Source organism: Saccopteryx leptura, chromosome 2 (assembly GCF_036850995.1).
Source record: "Saccopteryx leptura isolate mSacLep1 chromosome 2, mSacLep1_pri_phased_curated, whole genome shotgun sequence".
Lineage (NCBI taxonomy): Eukaryota > Metazoa > Chordata > Mammalia > Chiroptera > Emballonuridae > Saccopteryx > Saccopteryx leptura.
In genome coordinates this window covers 97,896,272-97,919,137 of record NC_089504.1, presented here as the reverse complement: position 1 = coordinate 97,919,137, position 22,866 = coordinate 97,896,272, and the positions used below count along the sequence as shown (strand labels likewise).

The following is a 22,866-nucleotide window of genomic DNA, read 5'->3' as shown; positions in this document are numbered from 1 at the left end:
TTCGCCCTCTTCTGCCCATGAGCAATATTTCCACAGAATGAGACCAGCAGGAGACAGAGGGGCGTGAATATCCTGCTCAAGGGGGTCCAGCACTGAGGACCTGGTCGCTGACACTCTAATAAGGGGCGCAGCACTAAGGAGGTCAGGGTGACACCCTGGTCAAAGGGAGCCATGTCCTGAGGAGAAGGAGGCACAGCTGTGGCTAAGCCCCAGGCAGATGGAGGGCTAGAAGAGCCAGAGCTCAGGACTGGGGAAAGCAAGTTTTTCATCTCTAATATTTCTCGACTGCTCCTTGGGCTGTTTTCAGGCTGGTTTCCCTTTCTCCTAAGATCCCAGACAAGTCTTTGTGTTCATCTCTATGTTCTGAACTACCAGGGAATCCACCATCACCTCCGTGTGGGTGGGGAAAGGGGCTCTGTCACAAGGAAGGTCTGTGGGGCTGACAGGGGCCCAGGATGGGGACAAGGTGCCAATTTGGGGTCTCCTTGCACGTCATGGAACAGGAGGAGAATGTGGTTGAGCTCACACCCCTCAAGTGCAGCGTCCCCTCCTTGGCTGAAATACCGTACACTGTGGCCAGCTTCCTCATCAGGAAAGCAGGACTGCAGCCCCACCTGCTGGGGTGGCCAACAGGCAGCAAGTTCATACACTCGGGCACTGGGACCAGGGCAGGGTCTCACAAGGCCCAGGGCTTGGGTGACAGAGAGTCTGGTGGGGAATGCCCATCCTACCCCATCTGGGGCTGGGGCTGGGGGCCAGGAGGCAGAGGGGCAGGGCTGGGGTGGGGATGGGGAGGTGGGCACTCTGGAGAGCAGTGGGAGGCGGCCATGGAAGAAGGGGAGCAGTGAGAGGGGAGAGGACTACTGGCATGGCAGTGGGTGGGGATACCTGGGGCTAGAGCAGGCAGCCAGGCAGAGGGGAGGCCCAGGCCCATGGTGGTAAAGAGTGTGCGTGTGGGTGGGTGTGGGGGGGCACCCTGCAGAGGAACTTCAGGAGCCCCCAAGGTCAGCTTCTCCAAGAGGCCTGTAGAGTCTCAAGTATGAATCATCAGAGAACACTCCTGAGAGAAGGGAGGAGACTCCCACATTTAATATCACAGAGCACCTTTGGGAAGAGAAGGTGAAGTGCTTCTTACATTAATTATAAATTGAAATACAAGCATTTAGAAAAGAAGCAGGACCCCTGGCTGGGCGGAAAGTTGGGGGCTCTTTGGTATACGATGGTGGCAGGGCTGGTCCGTCAGAGGCCCCCCACGTTGTCTGCCAGGAAGGCCAACAGGAAGCGGCTGACGTGCCTGTCCACGATGATGGGGGAGAAGCCCAGAACATGCCGGGCCCTTGGCAGCACCTTGGGATCTGGAACACAAGGAGAACTCAGAACCCACCAAAGATGCCTTCTCTCAGTTCCAACGTTGCCAGCCTCACACCCAAGTGACGGAGGTTACCGCCACCTGCAAGCCTGCCAATCACTGACCCCATGTGACCTCAGCAATCTCAGCAAAGCAAGAAAGGAACAGCAGGGACACCACACTGGGCCCCAAGGGGGCCTCAGCCATGAGTTTCTAGTCTATCCATCAGGGCCATGACACTGGAGGGGGACACAGACTGTGAGGTGAACTCTGCTCCAGGCCCCACACAGACAGGACTTTTTGACCCCTGAACCCCGCTGCACCCCTCCTCCCACAAGGGGCTATCATCATCTGGCCCCTGTGGGTGGTGGGTCCCTGAAGGACAGGCACAGGACCTGGGACCCACCCTCGCTGGGCCTGGTGGGTGCGAGCCCCACACGCCCTCTCTCCTGAGCCTGGCCACTGCTCTCTGCAGGAAACAGGCCTGGAGAAGCCAGGGGCTGGTACCATCCTGCAGAGCTGAGTGGCTCGTGTCCCAACTTGCATGACACCCTCTGCCCTGGGTCTCTCAGGGGCGGGGCTGAGGCTGAGGGCACCCACCTGGGGGGCAGCAGTAGATGAGGAGTGCCAGCCCCGCAGCCAGGCCGAGACAGGCCAGGAAGGCCATGGGTCCTGGGGGAGAAATAAAGGTCAGCAGCTGCTCGCCCCTTCGAGGGCAGGGAGGGTCCTCAGGCCATGAGGGACAGGCTAGTGCCCCGCGCTGGGGTCAGCTGGGTGAGGACACCCCCAATGAGCACCCTTGGAGGATCCGTCCATGGGAAGCCAGGAACGGAGCCCAACTTGGAGAGGAGAAGTACCCCAGGTGGAGACAGAGCCCTGGGTGGGGGACAGAGGGGGGAGCAGGAGGTGGTTACCCCTGTCACTGAGCTCATGGCTTGCAGTACCCGAGTCGAGCTCTGTGCAATCTGAGTTCTCTGGAAACAAAATTACAGGGTGGGTTAGTCGTGGGTGAGCCACAAAGGAAAGTGGTTGCCTGCCCTCAGGACACCAAGGGGGCTGCCGAGGTCCCTCACTCCCAAGACCACCCTGCCCCTGGCTGAGCTGGATCAGGCTGTGCTGCCAGGGAGCCCTCCAACTCTGCTTGTGGAGTCAGTGCCAGGGAGGGACCCTGCACGGTTTCAGGTCCTCTACTTTTGTCTACCTCCTGGGACCTTGAGGGCCATCAAGTGTGGGGAGCAGAGGGATGCACTGTTCCCTGGTGGCCATGAGGCACCAAATGCAGCACGAACACCGCCTGTCAAAGGTCTGACGGTGTCCATGTGTTAGCAGCATGCTTCTTCTCCAGACCTCCCCAAGCAGCCACCTGCTGGACGGCCCTGCAGACACTCATGAGCTGGGAAGGTGCTGGACTTCCAGCAGGGCTGTGGGGCCCTGATGGCTGGTGTGACATGACTGTCCAGTGCCAGAGCTCAGAGCCAGTCTTGTGGGCCTGCCTTTGGGGTCAGAGAGACCAGTCCCGGTCATGACTGAGTGGCCTGCGTGAGCTGTCCCATCCCTTGGGGCCTCTAGCCTCTTCTAAGAAATGGGAGAGAGCAGCCACTCCTCCTGGGGACCCCTCAGAACTAAGCTGCCATCTCTGCCTGTGCCTTCTCCATCCTGGTCCCAGCAGGTCATAGGGACCCTCACACACCTCCCAGGCCCAAAGACAGCACCCTCTAAACTGAATCACCCCCTACACTAACCATCTGGGCCAAAGGCTGTTGTACAGAAAAACCCACCCTGGGGGTCCACCTGGACCTCAGCACCCACCACGGAGGCCAGCGCACTCGGGCTGGAACAAGCATGCGCTGCTGTGACCAGAAAGGGAAGGTTCCCACAGTGCCCTGAGCTACAGCTCAAGAGGCAAGCACTGCCTTTTGTGTAAAAACTGGCACAGGGAAAGAGACAGAGATGTCTGTGTTACCAGAAATACTCTCTCTACTCTCTGGGGGCCACACGAGATGAGACATGGCTGGAGGTAGTCTCTGGTGTGGGTGGAGCCAGTTGTTGCTGATGCCCGGGGCCTGGGACATGCACTTACGCAAGATGTGCCGGCTGGGCAGACGGCTGTGCAGGGGCTGGGCGTGGATGTACAGGGCTCGGTAGAACTCCTGGCAATCCCGCTCGTTGCTCCGCTGCAGGTGGCCCAGGAGGTCACAGAGCCGCACGCGCAGGGATGCCTTGGGGTTCCGGAACTAGTAGCATAAGGGACACAAAGAAAGGTCAGGCCTCAGGGCTGGGCCACCAGCGGCTGTGGGATGGGAGTAGGTGGGCTCCAGAGTCAGCCCTTCACGCCCTCTAGCTCCAGCCTCCTCATGGGTGGTGACCCCGCCGTGGTGCTCCACACTCCCCTGGGGAAGTAGTGACCGTGAACCGTGAACCACAGCCTCCTGTGCCCGAGGCTGCTGGGGTCACAGCACAGCTGCTAATCCTCGCACTCCCTGTGCGGGTGGAAAAGTCACCAAGAAAGGCAGCAGTGACATTATCCCAAGTGTGGGAACTTAGTGGCCTGCTGTGTAACTTCAGTAAACCTTTTCACCCTCGAAGACTCGGTTTGCTCATTTGTAAAGGGAATAGCCCACATTGGAAAGCTGTTGCAGAGAATCCATGAGGTGATGGTGTGATAACTTCTCATAGTTTATAGTCTACAGCAATGTGACTGAAGTATATAAAAAATAAATCAAGGGTTAAGGAGAAAAGAATTGGCTCTTTCAATGTGTCTGATGGAGAAACGTGGTTCTAAAAGTCAAGGGACAGGGCACTAGGCATTGACCACCCAGGACATGGAGGCTGTGCCTGGTGCTGCCACCTAGTGGCAGCATGCCATTCTACATGGAGCCAGAATTGGGTATCCTGAGAGAAGGGACTTTGTGGACAGAAGCTCAGCTGATCAAGAGTCCCCTTTTCCTTGTACAAATGTCAAAAACTTTTCAAAAAATTTTTTATAAGGAATGTGTATTAGACTTTTAATTACAATGGTAAAGATACAAATTTGGCCTCCTACTTTTTGACTTTCTGTACCATTTTCGTAACTTGAGAAACATCTGGGCCAGTAGCAGGTCCGTGTGTATTCCAATTCCGCCAGAGATCTACCTGGGGATCACTGTCCCCAGGAGAGGCCCAATCCCCAGGACCACCCTCCATGTGGACCCACTTACCTGTGCCAAGGCAGAAAGTTGCTGTTCTAGGAGAAGGGCTCACTGAGTCACCTGACTGGGAGGCTGGCTCTGAACCCCAAAGCCCTGGCTGGTCTCTGGCATCTGCTGTCAGCCCCATGGGGGAGCCAGAGAAGTGGGTGTAGCAGTCAAGGTCACCCACTCTTACCCAGTGTCCACAAACAGGATGGGCCAGGTTACAATGGAAAGTTTGCCTCTTTTGATTATGGAAGAGGCAGAGTGAAGAGCCATGTGGCACCTGGATGGTGCCCCTGCTCACTTCCCCTTGCCCCCCTCCCAGGTTTTTCATGTTGTGGCGTCTTGTCACGTCTCCTGTGATAATCCCAGCAACACTAGAAGGAGCCAGCAAGTACATGACATATAAAGAGATTGAGACAGAGAGAATTGATGTTCTAGGCCCAAGGTCACCCCAGAGAGCCCGGAAAGGAAGGACAGGAGGATGTGTCAGGCCCACCCTTCAGCACCTTTTCTGCGTCCTTGTTGCTGAGGATCTGGGGGTAGTAGCGGTTCAGCTGGAGGATGATCCTATCGACCTGCTGCTCACTCAGGCGTCCATCGCCCATCAGGAAAGGTGTGTCTTGGACCAGCCGGTCACAGTAGGTCTGCTCTGAAATAAAGGCAGAGAGCACGGAGGGCATGAACCAGCATGGCCAGTGGAGAGATAGCAGTCCCTAACACCAAGACACAGCCTTGGCATGAACCCCTCACAGGAAGGCCCTTTGCCCACGGGAGGTATGCTAGTTGTGAGTACCTGGACAGCTGTTGACATCCTATGGGCCTCATGCACAGCCCAGAGCCCTCCATGATTGAGCTAACTCCTGGCCAAAGACAAGATATGAGACACAGTGAGAACTGTGCTGAGTGCTCAAAAGCAGAAGAGAGCTTCTGCTCCCTCTCTTCTCTGAAAATAAACTCAGAAGGCCTAAGTGTATGCTGTTCACGGGCCCCGCAGGACCTAAGCGTATGCTGTTCACGGGCCCCAGAGGTCCCTCTGGAAATATCCAGGCCTGGGAAAGGGCATAAGCAGCCTGGAAAAGGCCCCACCCACAGCTTCCACAGGTGCCACTGTCACAGGGACAGAAGCACAGGGCTCAGGTTGGCCTGATGGCATGGCAAAGGAACCATGTGAGCAGCAGGTGGACAGGCCTGTCTGCAAAGGCCTCGAGAAGCTGCCAACAGAGGCCAGTGCAGAGGCAGATTAAGGTCGGTTGAGGCCCTGGTCACAGATAATATTGGGCCCCTTAAAAAAAGGAGAGAGATAGGGAAAATAAAAATAAATGTTAACCATATTTTTAAATAAATAAAAAATATTATATACTATTGTTAAAATTGCACATATTAAACTAAACTTGGTGTCATTAGAAAAAGTGTAAAGTTGGGGTTTTGCGGGGCCCTTCAGAAGTCCAGGCCCTGGGTGCATGCCCGGTGTGCCCACCGTTAAATCCACCTCTGGGCCAGTGTGACTGCTCAGGGTGCTGGGGGTTTTCTTTTGTCTTTTCTTTCAGAATCACCATTAAAACATCATTGTTGCACCTTCTTTCCCATTAAGAACCAGGAAATTCTTTAAAGTGACAAGCTCTAAAGACAAAGAGTGGGGTGGAGCTTGGCAGATGGGAGACGCAGGGTCTCCAAGGGAGAATCCTGAGTCCCTGTAGCACCAGCTGCCTGAGTAGGTGCACCACCACCTTACTTACCTACCTGTGGCAGCTTGTCCCGTTTCCCGGTGGGCACAGGGGCTGGGGGGCGGGCAGAGCTGTATAGGAGAAGAGTTTTTTGTATGTGATTGGAATTAAGCTGGTATGGATTCAAATTAGATTGTTACAACTTTAGGAGGTTATGTGTAATCTCATGATAACCACAAAGAAAATATCTGTACAATATACTCAGAATGTGTTACTATAAAAAATCAAACACAAAAGAAGGTAGCGATGGACGAAATGAAGGGGGAAAAGCTGTAAGACATATAGAAAATAGCAAAAGGCAGAAATAAGTTATTCCTATCAGTAATTACTTCAAACATAAATGAGTTAAATTCTCATTTAACTGATAGAATGGATCTGTGATGTTGTGATTTGCAAGAAATACAGAAGTGGTCTTCATCCTGCTTCCTGGCACACACCACCTAAAACCCTAGGATTTCTTAAATAATGAGCTATGAAGTCTTTTGTTACTCATAACAAGCCCCTTTCAATCTCACTTGAGTCTGTGTTCATGAGGTGACTTCTGGAAAACACTCAATAACCAGAGGGTGGGAGCTGGTTGCCAGGGGAACCAACCAAGTGATTGGAGGGTTGGAACTTTCAGTCCCACTTCCAGCCCTCCTGAGAGGAGAAAGGGGCTAGAGGTTGAATCATTCACCATTGGCCAATGATTTCATTAATCAAGCCTATGTAATGAAGCCTCTATAAAAACCCAAAGGACAGGGTTTGGAGAACTTCTGAGATGCTGGGAGGGTGGTCCACCTGAAAGGAGGATGGAAGCTCTACTCTCCTTCCCATATGTAGTTCTTCCATCTGACTGTTCATTTGTATCCTTTGAAATATCCTTTGTAATAAATTGGCAATGTAATAAATTGAGTTCTGTGAGCCAATCTAGCAAATAATTGAATCCAACAAGGGGATTGTGGAAAATCCAATTTACAGCCAATTGGTCGGAAGCCCAGGTGAAAACCTGGACTTGTCATTGGCATCTGAACTGGGGGTAGTCTTTTGGGACTGAACCCTTAACCTGTGGGATCTAATACTATCTCCAGATAGATGGTGTGAGAATTAAATTGTAGGATGCCCAGTTGATGTCCACCAGAAAACTGGACAGTTATTTGAAAGGGATGAGGAGGAACAAACCCCACACATTTAGTGACTAGAAGTGTCAGAAGTGTTGAGAAATTGAGAGTTTTGTGGAGTAGAGATCATTTTCCCTCCAGGATTAAAAAATATATATGACTCAACTATATGCTGTTTTCAGAAGACTCACTTTAGATCTAAAGACACAAATAGGGTAAAAATGAAATGATGGAAAAGATATTTCATGCAAATAGTAACTAACAGAAATCAGGTGCTATACTGATGAGAAAAAAAGTCTTTAAGTCAAGTATTACTATATGAAACAAAGAAGTACATTATATAATAGGGATGTTCACCAAGAAGATATAACAAATATATATGCACCAAATATCAGAGCCTCAAAATATGTAAAACAAACACTGGTGGAATTGAAGGGAGAAAATAGACAGCTTTATAATAACAGTTTGAGACTTCAATACACCACTTGCAATAATAGACAGACCAACCAGACAGAAGATCAATGAGGACACAGAGAATGTACCAGTTCCATAAACCAATCATACCTAAACACATATAAACAATACTCCACCAAACAATGACAGAATATACACTCGTCTCAAGTGCACATGTAACATTCTCCAGAATAGAACTCAAAGCAAGTTTGGCCACAAAACAAGTCTTGGTAGGTTTAAAAATATTGATATTATGCAAAAGATCTTTTCTGATCACATGGAACAAAGCTAGAAATCAATAACAGAAGAAACAATGAAAAATCCACAGTATGTAAAGATTAAACAACCAATGGATCAAAGAAGAAATCACAAGAGGAATTAGAAAATACCTGGAGACAAGTGAAAATAAAAACACAGCATCTGAAAACTGAAGGGATGCAGTGAGTGCAGGGCTGAGAGGGGACTTCACAGCTCAAATGCACACAATAAAATAGAAGAAAGATCTTAAATCAGTAACCTAATGTGCAGCTCAGGAAAATAGAAAAAGAGCACACTAACCCCAAAGCAGCAGGAGGAAGAAAATAAAATCGAGAAACAATAGTAGGGAAAAAATATTAACAAAACTATAAGCTGGTTCTTTGAAAAGATCAATAAAATTGACAGATGTTTAGCTAGACTGACAAAGGAAATAAAAAAGACTCAAATTACTAACCTCAGAAATTAGAGTGGGGACATAACTACCAATTTTACAGAAATTAAAAGAATTATAAGAGAATACCATAAACGTTTATATGACAACAAATAGGATGATATTGATGAAATGAACAAATTCCTAAAACACACACTCTCCCAAAACTAAAAAGTTTCTACACAGCAAAATAAACCAACAACAAAACAAAAAGGCAACCAACTCGGTCCTGGCTGGGTGACTCAGTGTGTAAGGCATCGTCCTGGTGTGCTAGAGGTCATGGGTTCGACCCCCATCCAGGGCACGTATGAGAAGCAATCAATGAGTACACAACTAAATGGAAAAACTGAATGAAATGAGTTGACACCTCTCTCTCTCTCTCTCTCTCTCTCTCTCTCTCTCTCTCCCTCTCTTCTACCCCCTTTCCTCTCTATCAATGGAAAAATTTTTTAAAAAAAGAGAAGAGAAAAAGGCAACCAGAGGAATGGGAAATTATATTTGCATACAACAGCTCTGACAAAAAGTTAATACCTAAAATATATAAAGAACTCATACAACTCAACAACAAACAATCCAATTAGAAAATGGGGAAAGGACCTGAACAAACACCTCTCCCAAGACATACAAACAGCCAATAGATATATGAAAAGATGTTCATTCTCACCAGCTATTAGGGAAATGCAAATTAAAACTACAATGAGATACCACCTCACATTTGTTAGATTGGCTGTTATCAACAAGACAGGTAATAACCAGTGCAGGAGAGGCTGTGAAGAAAAAGGAACCCTCAGTCACTGCTGGTGGGAATGTAGACTGTTGGAGCCACTATGTAAAACAGTGTGGTACTTTCTCAAAAAATTAAGAATAGAGTTAACATATGATCCAGCAATCCCTCTATGGGGTACCTACCGAAAAAAATTGAAACCATTTTCTTGCAAAGATATATTCACCCCCATGCTCACTATAGCATTATTCACAGTGTCCAAGACATGGAGACAACCAAAGTGTCCTTTGATGGAGTATTGGATAAAGATGTGGTACATATATACAATGGAATACTACTCAGCCATAAGAAAAGATGAAATACTGCCATTTGCTACAACAGGAATAGACCCTGAGAATATTATACTAAGCAAAATAAGTCAGTCAGAAAAAGCTAAAAACTATATGATTTCCCTCATAGATGGGACATAAAAATAAGGCTCATAGACACAGACAACAACAGTATGGTGGTTACCAAAGGGAAGGGGAGAGCGGTGGGGGGTAGAGGGGCCAAATATACAGTGACAGAAGATGGTATGACTTTGGGTGGTGGGCACACAATGCAATATACAGATCATGTATCATAGAGATGTACACTTGAAATATATATGATCCTATTAACCAATGTTACCCCAATAGATCTAAATTAAGAAAAGAGCCCAGAAATAAATAATATTTTGACTTAAAAAAAAGGAGAGTGAAAAGACAACCCATAGAATGGAAAAAATATCTTCAAAGCATATGTCTGATATGGGAATGATATTCAGAATATATACTGCTCACAAAAATTAGGGAATATTTCAAAATGAATATGAAGAGATAAAAAAAAAAAGCATTTGATTTTTTTCATTAAACAAGAACATCAGAAAAGCAAATGACAAGTCAGAGAAAGTTGTTTGATTATGCAAATGATATGCAAAACCAACTTTTATTTCATTGGTGAAAATGCACTATACAAAAGGCTGAAAGAACTGGAGTATCAGCATAATTCCTGATCCCCTAATTTTTGTGGGCAGTGTATAATAAACTCCTACAGCTCAACAACAAAAAACCTGCAAACAATCCAATCTGAAAATGAGCAAAGTACTTAACCAGGCATTTCTCCAAAGAAGATATACAAATGGCTAAAAAGCACATGAAAAGATGCTCAATATCATTAGTCATTAGGGAAATGCAAATCAAACCACAATGAGATTTCACTTCATACTCATACGGTTATGTTATATATGTATATAGAAAACTATTAAGGTGATCTATTAGATTGATGAATCTTCATATGTTGAACCATCCTTGCATTCTGTGAATAAGTCTTTTTATTGTGCTGCTAAATTCAGTTTGCTATATAGATATAGATATATATAATATAGTAAACAAATATATATGGAGAATGAGGATGTAAAAATTGGAACTCTCATGCATTGCTGGTGGGCACGTAAAATGATGCAGCCACTATGGAAAAACAGTATGGTAGTTCCCCAAACAGCTAAACATAGGGTTGTCACATGACTGAGCAATTCCAGGTATATGCCAAGAATTGAAAGTAGGGACTCGGATACTTGCACATCAATGTTCATAGAAGTGCTATTCACAATAACTAAAAGGTAGAAACTGATGGATGAATGAGTAAACAAAATCTGGCATACACGTGGCCTGACCTGTGGTGGCGCAGTAGATAAAGTGTTGACCTGGAACGCTGAGGTCGCTGATTCGAAACCCTGGGCTTGCCTGGTCAAGGCACATATGGGAGTTGATGCTTCCAGCTTCTCCCCTCCTCTCTCTCTCTGTCTCTTTCCCCTCTAAATGAATAAATAAAAAATCTTAAAAATATTTAAGATAAATGTGGTATGTATATACAAGAGAATATTATTCAGCCTTAAAAAGAAAATTCTGACACATATCATGGGTGTACACTGACAACATTATGCTGTTTAATAAGTCAGACACAGAAGGATAAATACTGTATGATTCCACTTATATGATATATCCAGAACAGACAAATTCTAGAAACAGAAAGTAGAATGGTGATTATCAGGAGCTGAAAGCATAGAAGAAACAGGAGTTTTTGCTTCATGGGGATAGAGTTTCTGTTTGAGATGACTGAAAAGTCTGGAAATGGATAGTGGGAATGGTTTCACAACATTGTAAATATATTTAATGCCACTGAAATACATAGTTAAAATGGTACCCACACACACACACAAAAGGTGAATGGCTAAACTATGGTTCATCTATATAATCAAATATAATTCAGTAATAAAAAAGACCGATGAAGTCACAAAAAGACCTGCAGCAAACTTACATGTATATTTTGGTGTCTTTCACTTTTAAAAATATATATTTTTCAAAACTCACAGAATGTACAACACAAGGAGTGAACCATCATGAAAACTATAGCTGGTACTGACCTATCAAATTGGCTTAGCAAGTGCAACAAATGCACCACATGAATGCAAGATGTCAGTAATACTGGAAACTAAAGAGTGAGAGGTGAGAGGGATGAATCCTCTGTACTTAACCTCCTAATTTTCTATAAACTAAAATTGCTCTAAAATAAAATCTAGTAATTAAAAAATATCCTATTTAAAAATTCCAGTAAAGAAAAAACAGGGGTCACAGAAAGCAGATGAATCCCTGAGTTGGGTGGGGTTCTCTGGGAAGGAGCCTGAAGAAACTTTCCAGAGTGATGAAAATGTTCTGACTCGACTTGGCCTGGGATGCTAGTTTCATGATGTACACACTTGTCCAAACTTATCTAATTATTCACTAAAAATGAGTACATTTTCTTGTATTTTATACTTCAATAAAGTTGATTTTTACCAACGGGGTCATCGTCCTGGAACAAGCAGTCTCCTCCCCGACTTCCTCTGTGCGGCTGACTGAATTGAGCATTTGCCTTCATCTCTCTCTTCTACTGCCAGCTTAGCCTGGCTGGTCTTTTATCCTAGAATATAAATTTCTAACTTCTAAACTCTCCCAGCCCCTGAAAATCTACCTGGCAGGCAGACTCATCAGCAGCCCCATCATGGTGAGGAAGTTGCACACGGGATGCCAAGGGTCCTGCCACAACCACATAAGCAGTAACCCCTGCCACCTGGCTTCAGCACTCTCTGATTAGAGTTAATGGCACAGCCAGAGTGTGCCCTCAGAGCTGAGCATTCTGTGGGCTCTATGAAACAGAGTCTTCATCCTTACATCAGCACAAACACAATCATCACCCCCATTTTCAGACAGGGAGACTGAGGCACAGGGAGTACACCTCAGCCAGCTAGGGAGTGATGGATCAGGTTGGGATCCTGGACTAGTGTTGCGGCTACCTCTTGACACCAGACTTTCTGCTCCACTAACTGACACACTAATTGTGCATTTAGTTGCATCGTGTCTGCTCCTAGCCAGGCCCACAAGGGCAGGCCCAAGGATGTTCTGTCCAGTGTGTGCACAGCACCAGTATGCAGTAGGTGCTAACTAAAGAAGTCTGGCGTAAATGAATGTAGGCCTAAGACCCAAAGGTGAAGGCTGTTGGACCTTGGCCAGCACCCTGCAGTAGCTCCTCCAGCCCTGCCATCCAGTAGCCAGGCGGAGTCCCTGCTGCTGCCAGCTGTGGCACAGTGGCTCAGCCTGTGGGATGAGGCTGCAGGTTCTGCTACGCCCTCTACTTCCTGTGGTCGCTGAAAACTGTGCATGCAAACCACACCCAGGCAACCACTCAGAGGCGCTAAAAGGCATGGGAGAAGGAAACCACTTTGGTCCCAGGTTTGGATAACAGTCCCAGATAGTTTTTACAGGATAAAGGAAGAAAAATGCTATGGCACAAAATCCACCAGGACTTTGCCAGCTCCCTTTGCCAAGCCCCACCACTCCCACTTTTGTGTCCAGCTGGCACCAGGACTACAGACTCCCAAGCCATTACCCCTGCCTGCACTAGTGGCCTGGTGGAAGCTGGCCCCATGTTCCCTTACCCCCAGATCACCAAGCCTTCCTACATGGCAGCCCCCAACTGTGCCACACTGCCCAGGACCCTTGCCCCGGGACAAGAGCACCGTCCCTGTGTATTCCACCTGGCTAATTCATGTCCTCACCTCAATGCCCTCCTGAGTTCCCCTGGCTCTGGCCTGACTGCAATTCAGATGCTTGGGTCTCTACCTCCCCTCCTGGATGGAATCTCCCAGAAATCCTCCTGCCTCAGAGCCCAACTTGGCCTTGGTTACGAAGGAGCTAACACTGCTCACTTTCCAGCACACCACAAGGCACTCATCACAGAGGCTCTAGAACCAGCATGAGGCAGGCCTCTGTCAGTGCACAGGGGCAATGAGCTATACATGACAGGCCTGCCATCTTGCAGGGCTGCCCATCTGATGCTCCCAGGCATGTGCTCTCTGGGCTTCAGTTCTCCATCTCAAAAATGAAGGGCTGTGTGGGGAAGAGTCTCTAAAAGTCTAGCATACAGAGATGGCAGGGGGAGATGGGATCAGAAGGCCTGGGAAGCACACAGGTCTAATCCCATCTCTGTCACTGACCACCTGGCACTTGGCACCTGCCCAGCCTGAGCTTTGTTTCCTTATCCATACATAGATATGATATTCCACACATCCCTATATGGTGTTGCTGGATGGGAAGTGTCCACTGCAGGGCCAAGTGCATTTTAGGTGCTTAGAAATGGCAGCCACAAATACAAAGGGTCCAGAGGAATAACCAGGTAGCGGGTGGCAGCTGGGGTCTCTTCTGGCTTAGGCTGGGACACTGCTGTCCTGCAAGTCACCAGGTTCCAGCTCATGAAATGCCATGTGTGCAGGCTCCATTCTGAGATTCCAGTGAGTTCTGGGGGAAAAGGACAGGGACTTCTGGGGCCTCCCTGACCCCCTGGTGCACCTCTAGGTGATTCCTGTCCCATGAGGCAGAAGAGTAAGCCCCTCAGGGATGAGGTGCGGCTTCTGGGAGCCCCTAAATCCCCTGACCACTCTGCCATGGGTCCGTCATTGGCCCACCATCACCCTTGGAGCTTCTCCAACAAGAGCAGATCCACAGAACAGTGTGACCCTACTGGCTAGGGTCAGGAGGGAGGTGAGAGCCCAAGTTCAGAAAGACACCGTGGGGATTGCTGGGCTGGAAAAAGAAGTTGGAGGGGTAGGGGCAGCCTGGCGTGGAGCACAAAGCCTTGGCGGACTCAGTCTATGTTCCCAATTCCCCTGGGCCTGTCCCTGGGCTCGGGGTGCAGCCCAGGAGGCGCCAGAGTCTAAGGGGTTCCACACATAGCCTAAGAATGCAGCACCTGAGTGGCCTCCTGTCTAGGAGGCGGTGAGGATGGAGATGGGAGTGTCTGCATCTCCTACTGAAAGCACAGCAGAATCAGCCCTCCTGTCACCGTTTTCACTCTCACCTCCTACACTGTCAGGCGGCATCTTCATCCCAGCCCCACCCACAGGCGCACAGGTCTCCGTCCCCCATACCCCTCCGGGGCCTAACCACGCCCCCGGACCGCCGTAGTCCTGCTGGCCGAGGAGACGGTCAGGGGCACGCGGTCACGGCACGCAGTCACGACAAGGTCACTGGCCAACCCAGAGAGGAGCGGCCCCCAGGGCGACATCGGGGCAGCCGGGCCCTGGGGACCGCCGGGGTTGCGCGCCCGTCCCGGGACTGCAGGCGCGGCCGCAGCCTGACTCGCGCTCACCTGTCATGGTAGCGACGGTGTACACCCCGCTGGCACCGGCTTATCCCCCTGTAGCCGACCGTCAGTCCGCCCGCCAGCCCGACGCCGGCCAGCCCCGGGTGACCTCCGCCCACCCGCCGGACTCGGCCTGCCCCTCCCCAAAAGGCCCCGCCCCAAGCGTCGCGACGTCGTTTCCACAACCCTAACTCCGCCCCCACGAGGTCCCTCATTCCACTTAGGCCACGCGCTCAGTGCCCTCAAACCCCGCCCTTCACAGATCCTTGTCTCTAGCGTCCGCACGGGGCCGCAGGAGCCCTTAGTTCCACCCTCAACTGAACCACGGCCTGACGGTCCCGGGCCACGTCCCCACCAAAACTCCAAATCCCACTCTTCCTGAGCCCCGCCCTCCCCTAGGCCCCGCCTTCAACGTGAGCGACAGGGCTACCAAGCCCTAAAACCCTCCTTCACTGGGCCCCACCCTCACCGACGTCGGCTACGTCGTTACTACCGCCTTGAGCCGTGCCTTCCACTGAACCCCGCCCTCTGTAGCTACTAAGCCTCCGGCAGACCGGAGCGTCGATCCCGCCCGCCCTAGGGAACAGTACCCTCAGAAGCTCCTAGCCCCGCCCCTAGCTCGAGCCCCGCCCCCTGCCGCCGAGGCGGCCTCTGAGAGAGCAGACGTGAACCTTCCTGACCCCGCCCCGCCCCCGTATTGGCCCCGCCCCTTCCTCTCCGGCCCCACCCAGCCCGGGTGCCTGGCTGGCTGTTACGGGGCTAAGCACTGCGGTGCACTGTTAGCCTCCCAGCGAAACTAAGGCCCTGAGAGTGGAAGTGACTTGCCTAAGGTCATGCAGAAGGTGAGGTCATGGAGCAGAAGGTCGGTGAGCGTCCCAAAGAGGGCAGTGCCTGCATAATGACGCTCTCCAATCCACTGCGTGACTTGGGTAGGGCACTCCCCTCTCCGGGTCTCCCACCTGCAAAAGGGGGACGCCAGCTTGTCACTGTGACCGTGACTAAGAGGTCTTTAAAGTGTCCTGAATCTCAGTTTTCCATTCTGTAAAGTGGGTCACCTTGGGCAAATCTCGCCCTCCCAAGAGTCCACTCGCCCTTCTGGAAAGTCACAGGCCTGGTGAGAGGGAAAGCAGGGCCACTGCGGACCTGTTTCCTTCTCTGGTCCTTCTCTGCCTATCCGGGCTGTTACCTCATTAGCAAGATCTTATTTTGAGACACCGGGGCTGGACCTGGAGTGGGAGCCAGCTCAGTATTCATTTCTTGGACAGCACAGAGATACTCAGGTCCCCAAGTAAATGTGCCCCCACCCCACCCACATCTGTGCCTTAGTCATCTCCCCTGTAAAATAGGACTAGGGACCACCATCAAAGGTTTGTGGAGTTGGGGCATCCAAAGAATTGGTGCAGTTGTCTCCTGGAAACCTCCAAAGCGAGTCATGGTGGTCATTATCTGGGAGTTACCTCCTCCCCAAACACTGAGGGTGAACCTGACCTGGCTCCCTGCAAGGCCCAGCCTGAGCCTTCCCTCCTTGGGAAGCCTGCCACAAGCCACCCCAGGGGCCTCTGGAGAGGGCTTCTTGAGCACAGTAGAACCCAGCCTGAATGCCATTTATCCACATCCTTCACTCTGTGTCATGGCTTCTAGCATTTCTTTCATTTCACCCTCAAAAGTAATGTCAGTGCCATAAGGGTGGGATCTGAATGGACAGGGGACAGAGTAGGGACATCAAAGGGTGGGGAGGAGGCTTCCAGACCCATCTACCTTCAGGGAGCCCAGACCCCTTCTGGGGTGGCCAGCTACTACTGCCATGAGATGGAAAGGGAAACAGGGAAGGAGAGGTGGAGTTCCTCCCAGGACTGGACCTCCCAGGTGCAGGATTTACTCTAAGGGCCCCGGGCTCACCAACAAAGACCAGTGCCCCTCAGATGGGGCACTCAAAGCTAGCACAGTGGAAGCCTGGGGCACCAGCTAGGCTACCAGCCTGGATTTCTATCCCAAGTGGCAGGTGGATGCACACAGCACCCCCAGAATCAAAGGGTGGTCCTCAGACACTCCCCACCTTGGCTGAGGGGCAAAGTCTTCCCCCCTTCCCTTCCTGCCACAGAAATGAGTGCTTGGGCCTATAGGCCCAGCCATCCACCTTGGGAGGGCAGAGGATCCTGGGGACCCTCACCTGCTCCACTGAGCACTATAGATCTCACACATGGAGGGGACTAGGTCGCTCTGTGCACTGTGCAAACTGAGGCTGTTTCCCACCTGTCCCTGCATGGCACAGATGCATTGGCCCTGACCCCCATCCTGACAGCTTCCATCCATCTTTTACTTCTTTTACATTTTGTAACCATGGCATACTTTATCTGATCAGGAAGTAAATACAATTTTAAACCAACAAGGAAAGCTCATGGAATAGTGTCTACACTTGCTATTCCCCTGATCCCTGATTTCTCAGGGCCCCCTTCCTTATTCAGGCTTTTTTTTTCTGTGTCCACTCCAGCAGGCCATCAAAGTCAGATAGCAAACAAGAAAGTGGGCAAATGTTGGCAGCTCATCTCCCAAATTAATAAAGAGCTCCTAAAAATTAGGAAGAAGTCAACACTCCTGTGCTCAGAGAGAGGAAACACACTATACTAAGCTGCTCAATTCCATTCATAACAAAAATATCATGATTCATAGACCCATCTGGCACAAGATGCAAGGGTCTGATCAGACTGTGGGGAACACCCTGCCATAGGGATCCTCCCCAGGTTTCCAGTCCTGCTGGAAACTTCCTGCTGTCCCTCTCCCCAACAGAACATCAGCTCCCAAGGACAAGAGCCTCAGTCGGACTCCAAGATGGCCCCACGACCCTCACATCCTGGGTTATTCTTTTCTGCAGTCTTCTCCTGTGACAAATCAGGCTGGTCTGTGCAACTGGTAAAATGTGGCAAAGGTGATGTGGTACCACTTCTGAAGCTGGGTCATAAAGGCCATTGTAGCTTCTGCCTTTCCTGATTTACTCACTCTGAGGAGAGCCCATGTAGGGAGGAGGCCCCGCAGCCAGCAGCCAGCACCAGGCACCAGCTGGCCAAAAAGGGAGGGAACCATGTGGAAGTGGATCTCCAGTCCCACTCAAGCCTTTAGATGATACTACAGCTATGATCAACATCTGACCAGACCCTCACGAAACCCCCACCCTGCCCTGCCAAGCCTCACCCAAAACTGTGTGAGACAATAAATGGTTATTGCTTTTGAATCACTACATTTGAGGGCCAATTGGTTAGACAGCAGTATGTAACTAATACACTAGACTGAGCAGAGGCCTAGCTGAAGTGAGGGAGCAAGCCACATGACAGTCGAGGAAAGTATTCCAGAGCAAACAGTGCATACAGGGGCCCCAGGCATGGATGACCTTTCTGTGCTTGAGGGACAGCCAGTGTGGCTGGGGTGGAGTGAGCAGGGGATGAAGGCAGGTGGTGATGGGTGGGTCATGCAGGCAAGGCAGCCAGGAACCCACAGTCTGAGCAACAGGAGCTGAGGGAGGGCATGGGGATCTGCTCTGACTTATGTTTTAAAACAACCTATTGGCCCTGGCCGGTTGGCTCAGTGGTAGAGCGTCGGCCTGGTGTGCGGAAGTCCCGGGTTCGATTCCCCGCCAGGGCACACAGGAAAGGCGCCCGTCTGCTTCTCCACCCCTCCCCCTCTCCTTCCTCTCTGTCTCTCTCTTCCCCTCCGCAGCCGAGGCTCCATTGGAGCAAAAGATGGCCCGGGCGCTGGGGATGGCTCCTTGGCCTCTGCCCCAGGCGCTAGAGTGGCTCTGGTTGCGACAGAGCGATGCCCTGGATGGGCAGAGCATCGCCCCCTGGTGGGCATGCCGGGTGGATCCCGGTCGGGCGCATGCGGGAGTCTGTCTGACTGCCTCCCCGTTTCCAGCTTCAGAAAAATACAAAACAAAACAAAAAACAACCTACCTACACAGTCTTACCTATGTGCATACCGATGTTCACAGCAGCATTATTCCCACCAAAAGGTGGGAACAACCCAAGTGTCCATCAACAATGAATAGATAAACTGGTACTGTGAATCCATGCAGGAAATTCTGACACATGCTACAACAAGGATGAACCTAAGGACATTATGCTCAGTGACATAACCCAGGCAGAGAAGGACATATGCTGTGTGATTCCACTCAAATGAGGTTCCCAGGGTAGTCGGACAGAATGGTGGTTGCAGGAGGTGGGGGAGGGGTAATGGGGAGTTATCGCTTGATGGACAGTTTCTGTTTGGGAAGATGAACAAGTTCTGCAGAGAGATGGGGATGGTTGCACAACAGTGAGAATGTACTTAATGCCACTGAATTTTACACTTGAAAATGGTTAAGATGGTAAATTTTGTTATGTATATTTTACCACAGTAGAACTAAAGCAACCCTTTGATAAGTGTGTGATAACTGACTGGGTTGTGAGTCTCGGGTGGAGGCAGGGATGCCACGGGAACAGCGGGAGGAGGCTACTACAATGGTCCAGGCGAGAGGAGACAAGGCTGGAATCAGAGTGGTGGTTGTAGAGGAGGGGAGACTGGTTGGCTTCCAGATGAATTCCGAGATTGGGCCAAAACGACTTGGTGCAGGATTGGATGGGGCGTGTGTGTGTGTGTGTGTGTGTGTGTGTGTGTGTGTGTGTGGGAGGGGGGCCTGATAGAAAGCAGTCAGGGTTTTGGCCTGGGGGAGGTAGAATCCCTAGTTCATCTCTGGCGGGCCGGGTTCAGCAGTCTGAGTGTGTCCACCTCCTGACTGCTTGGCTAATAGGGAACCAGTATGGGCTCAGGATTAGAAAGCCATCAGCCTCTACTTCCTGTTTCATAGGACCCTTACCTTTGATCCCAGCTGCCATGCAGGAAGGATTCTCAAGTCACATGCGTTCCTGCTGATCACCCCAGGTGAGGTCCCAGACAGCTAGTGTCTAATTCCAGACATGTGAATGGAGAAACGTATGGGAGATTCCAGTGCCAGCCTTCGCTAACTCCATACATGGGGGAGAAGCACCAGCAAGAGCCGACAGAAGCGGGAAAGATAATGATATCCTGGCAGCTGTGGTTTTAAGCCATGCAGTTGGGGTGGTTCACTGTCTGGCAGTGGATAAACAGGACTCTTATGTTACCTGCTGCGGCATCACCAACTCCTGAGGCACAATCCTTCCCAACTACCATCCCGCCCGCCCCCCCCCCCAGCTGGGGCTGTTCTGCCTGGTAACAAGCTCTCCTTTGTGACATCTTAGCCTGATTCTGTTCGGACTCTTTTGGGGACAAGAATGACACCATCCGAGTACTTAAAGCTAACAGGTGTTTTCTCTGATAACTCAGCTGTCACAGCCACTGAACATCATGGGTCTCAGCAACACCACACCTGAAAAAGCTGGCACAGGCCTCAGAGGATGGCATGGTCATAATGGTGTTGCCTTGCTGTTCCCTCTCCCTTCCCACACCCGGAGAGTCACCCTCCTGACCCGTGAGGTCAATGCCGTCAATGCACTGCCCACCCAAATGAAGTGTGCGCCTCCAGATCAGATCATAGTGTTGCAAACCTCTGGGCATTTCTTCCGCTGCCAGAGATCTTGGAGGTGTAACCGCATAGAAACTCCATTCCTCTAATATGATCTTCTCTCCTTTCTTTCCTTTTGATTCAAACTGGCCTTGTCCAGCACCTTGACTCACCCATCTCCCTCTCCCTTGTAGGACCACTCCCTTAATCATTAAGTCCTCAGGACAACGAGGTTCTGGTCAGTATCAGACCATCTTCCGAACAAAGCCTCAGGTCTGTTGACTCCTCAGGTCTGAGTTTCAGTCAAACTAGAGGTAATATCTAGGCCTCAGTTGTTTCAGCTCCAGGCCCAGAAAAGCAGCACAACCAGATGAAGTGGCGCCATGGCTGACATCAGGACCAGGTGCGGTGACTGAGGACCCCTATCCTAGTGCCAACCAATCACTAGAGATTCCCTTCCCTGACCCTGACCTCAACTCCCTTAGTCCCCATGATTAATGATTCCCCCCTATATAACCCATCCCTGGAAGCCATTAGGGAGCCAGTTCTTTGAGCATTAGTGCACCTGTGTCTCCAAGCTTGGGCCAATTCCTGAAAATAAACCCTTCTTTCTTTGTTGCAAAGTGCTGTTTGTTATACAGCTTTAATGCCCACAGGCATCTATTACTGTTAGTCCAGTAACAGAGGTGTGTGTTGGAATGGACTGTTTTACCAGCGTCCACTGAGCAGACCCCCTGCCTATCAGAGTGGACATGCATGCAATAAATAAGGTTGTTTGAGCCTTTGAGACTGGTCAGAGGGAAGGGAGGTTGTCATGAGCTGAATGTTTGTGTGCCCCCAAATTCCAGATAATTGAAGCCCTAACCTCCCACCTGGCTGTATTTGGAGGTGAGCCTCTATGGAAGTAATTAGAGGTTGAGGTCTTAACGGTGGGGCCCTGATCTCATAGGATTCGTGTTCTCTTAAGAAGAGACACCGGAACTTACTCTCACCTTCTCCTCCTCTCCCTCTCTCTGCACACAAATCAAGAAAAGGCCATGTGAGGACAGAGGGAGAAGGCGGTCATCTGCAAGCCAGTAAGGGCCCCTTTCCAGAAACCAAATGAACTTCCAGCCTCCAGAACTATGAGCTAGAAACGGCTGTGGCATTTGTTATAACAGCCCAAGCTGACTGAGACGGGTTCATTCGGCAGCATAACCTCACTGAGCCTGCATGTTATAACAGCAACAGAAGTTCACGTTTCTCGGGCTGAGAAGGAAGTGGGAGTGAGCCATGTGGCCTGCAAGGGCAGAGCTGCCGGCAGGGGGAACAGCAGGTGCTATAAAGCCACTTGGTGAGGAAGGGGTTTCTCTCTTCCTAGAACAAGCTAGAATTGGTTTTAGGGGAAATTTGGGACTGGCTGGGTGAAGCCACTCTGCTCTGAAATGCCTGTGGTGACACAACTCTCTTCCTGCTCCTTGGTGGGGACATAACCCACTCCAGCTGACAGCCCCCAGGCCACAGCCCAGCCCAGGGGCCAGCATGCTGCAATGTGGAGGCCTCTTGCCCCCCAGCTCTCCTGAGCAGTGGCTCTGCGTCCAGGCTGCACCCTCTGCAGCTGGGCACCACATCCTTTCCCTCCCTCCTGCCCCCCTGCCACTGCAGCCCCTTGTGGCCATCTGGACACCTACCTCAGTAACTCTCCGCTCCTGGGAGCTGGAGTAGAATGGGGTCGCCCTCCTTTCTCCACTTCACCCCAGTCCTCCTGTCCTCTGATCTAGTAGCCCAGGGTCAGATACCTGGGGACAAAACACTAGCCTCTCCTTGAAGGCGTCCCCAAAGTGTCCTAGCAGGGCCTCCCTACCCCAGGTCCCCTCCTCTTCCTCCCAATGAGGACGGTGGCACGGAGAGGGCCTGGTGGGGCTCACTCACACTGAGGACTGAGGACAAAGGCAAACAGAGCCTTTTCTCATCAGCACTGACCCTTGGCAGAATTGCTGAGTCCTGTAAGGAGCCAAGCAGTCTATAACAGCTGTGATACCTATCCATGTCACCCTCTACAGATCAAGAAAGCAGGGCAACTGTCCACCCCTGCCTGGCCCGCCGGACTCTTGTAGGTATGTGGCTGAGAGACCTTGCTTGCCACCCTGGGACAAGCCAGGAGAGCTGAGTCAGCCGAGGACCCCAGGATGTGGACACTGTGCTGCTCTGTGAGGGCAGGGTCTCAGCTTGCCCCTCCTGCAGCCCCTGCTGGGTCTGTCTCACCAGGAACCAGAGTGAAAACCACCGCATGCCTAAGGAGCACCATACCCACTCTCTGGCCTCAGGACCCCACTCTGGGATCCACCCAACAGAATAGCACCCCACAATAGAAAGGACGTCAGCACCTACCAGTATAACAGCTGAAAACATGGAAACACCCAGTGACCCTCACTGGGAGCTTGCTAATGGATCACAGGGCAGACGGA

The 22,866-nt window shown here is 50.5% G+C and overlaps 1 protein-coding gene and 1 long non-coding RNA gene across 8 annotated transcripts; one reads left to right on the top strand and one right to left on the bottom strand.

Moving 5' to 3' along the window:
• Nucleotides 1-1,058: 1,058 nt before the first annotated feature.
• On the bottom strand, nucleotides 1,059-15,051 carry CARD19 (caspase recruitment domain family member 19). 7 transcript variants are annotated; one of them, XM_066368386.1, is made up of 8 exons: nucleotides 14,914-15,046; nucleotides 10,904-11,044; nucleotides 6,262-6,316; nucleotides 5,028-5,170; nucleotides 3,429-3,582; nucleotides 2,263-2,322; nucleotides 1,949-2,020; nucleotides 1,059-1,355 (listed from the first exon to the last, which is right to left on the bottom strand). In XM_066368386.1, the coding sequence occupies exons 4-8, from the start codon at nucleotides 5,124-5,126 to the stop codon at nucleotides 1,240-1,242; spliced, it is 501 nt and encodes a 166-aa protein (XP_066224483.1). In that variant the 5' UTR covers nucleotides 5,127-5,170; nucleotides 6,262-6,316; nucleotides 10,904-11,044; nucleotides 14,914-15,046; the 3' UTR covers nucleotides 1,059-1,239. The 7 variants fall into 7 exon arrangements, with proteins under 7 accessions (XP_066224483.1, XP_066224484.1, XP_066224481.1 ...); XM_066368387.1 differs by lacking the exon at nucleotides 10,904-11,044 and adding an exon at nucleotides 5,315-5,381 and having other exon boundaries at nucleotides 14,914-14,988; XM_066368384.1 differs by lacking the exon at nucleotides 10,904-11,044 and having other exon boundaries at nucleotides 14,914-14,998.
• Nucleotides 15,052-15,641: 590 nt separating this feature from the next.
• LOC136393063 (uncharacterized) lies at nucleotides 15,642-21,042 on the top strand. Its single transcript, XR_010749024.1, has 3 exons — nucleotides 15,642-15,749; nucleotides 19,766-19,818; nucleotides 20,761-21,042. It is a non-coding gene; the product is annotated as an uncharacterized lncRNA (long non-coding RNA).
• Nucleotides 21,043-22,866: the final 1,824 nt, after the last annotated feature.

What these genes read in the sequence shown, in the direction of transcription:
- CARD19 (XM_066368383.1), bottom strand. An exon ending in GCAACAAGGACGCAGAAAAG is followed by an intron (nt 3,583 to 5,027) that starts GTGCTGAAGGGT and finishes TTATGCTACTAG; the next exon opens with TTCCGGAACCCCAAGGCATC. An exon ending in CCATGAGCTCAGTGACAGGG is followed by an intron (nt 2,021 to 2,262) that starts GTAACCACCTCC and finishes TTTCTCCCCCAG; the next exon opens with GACCCATGGCCTTCCTGGCC.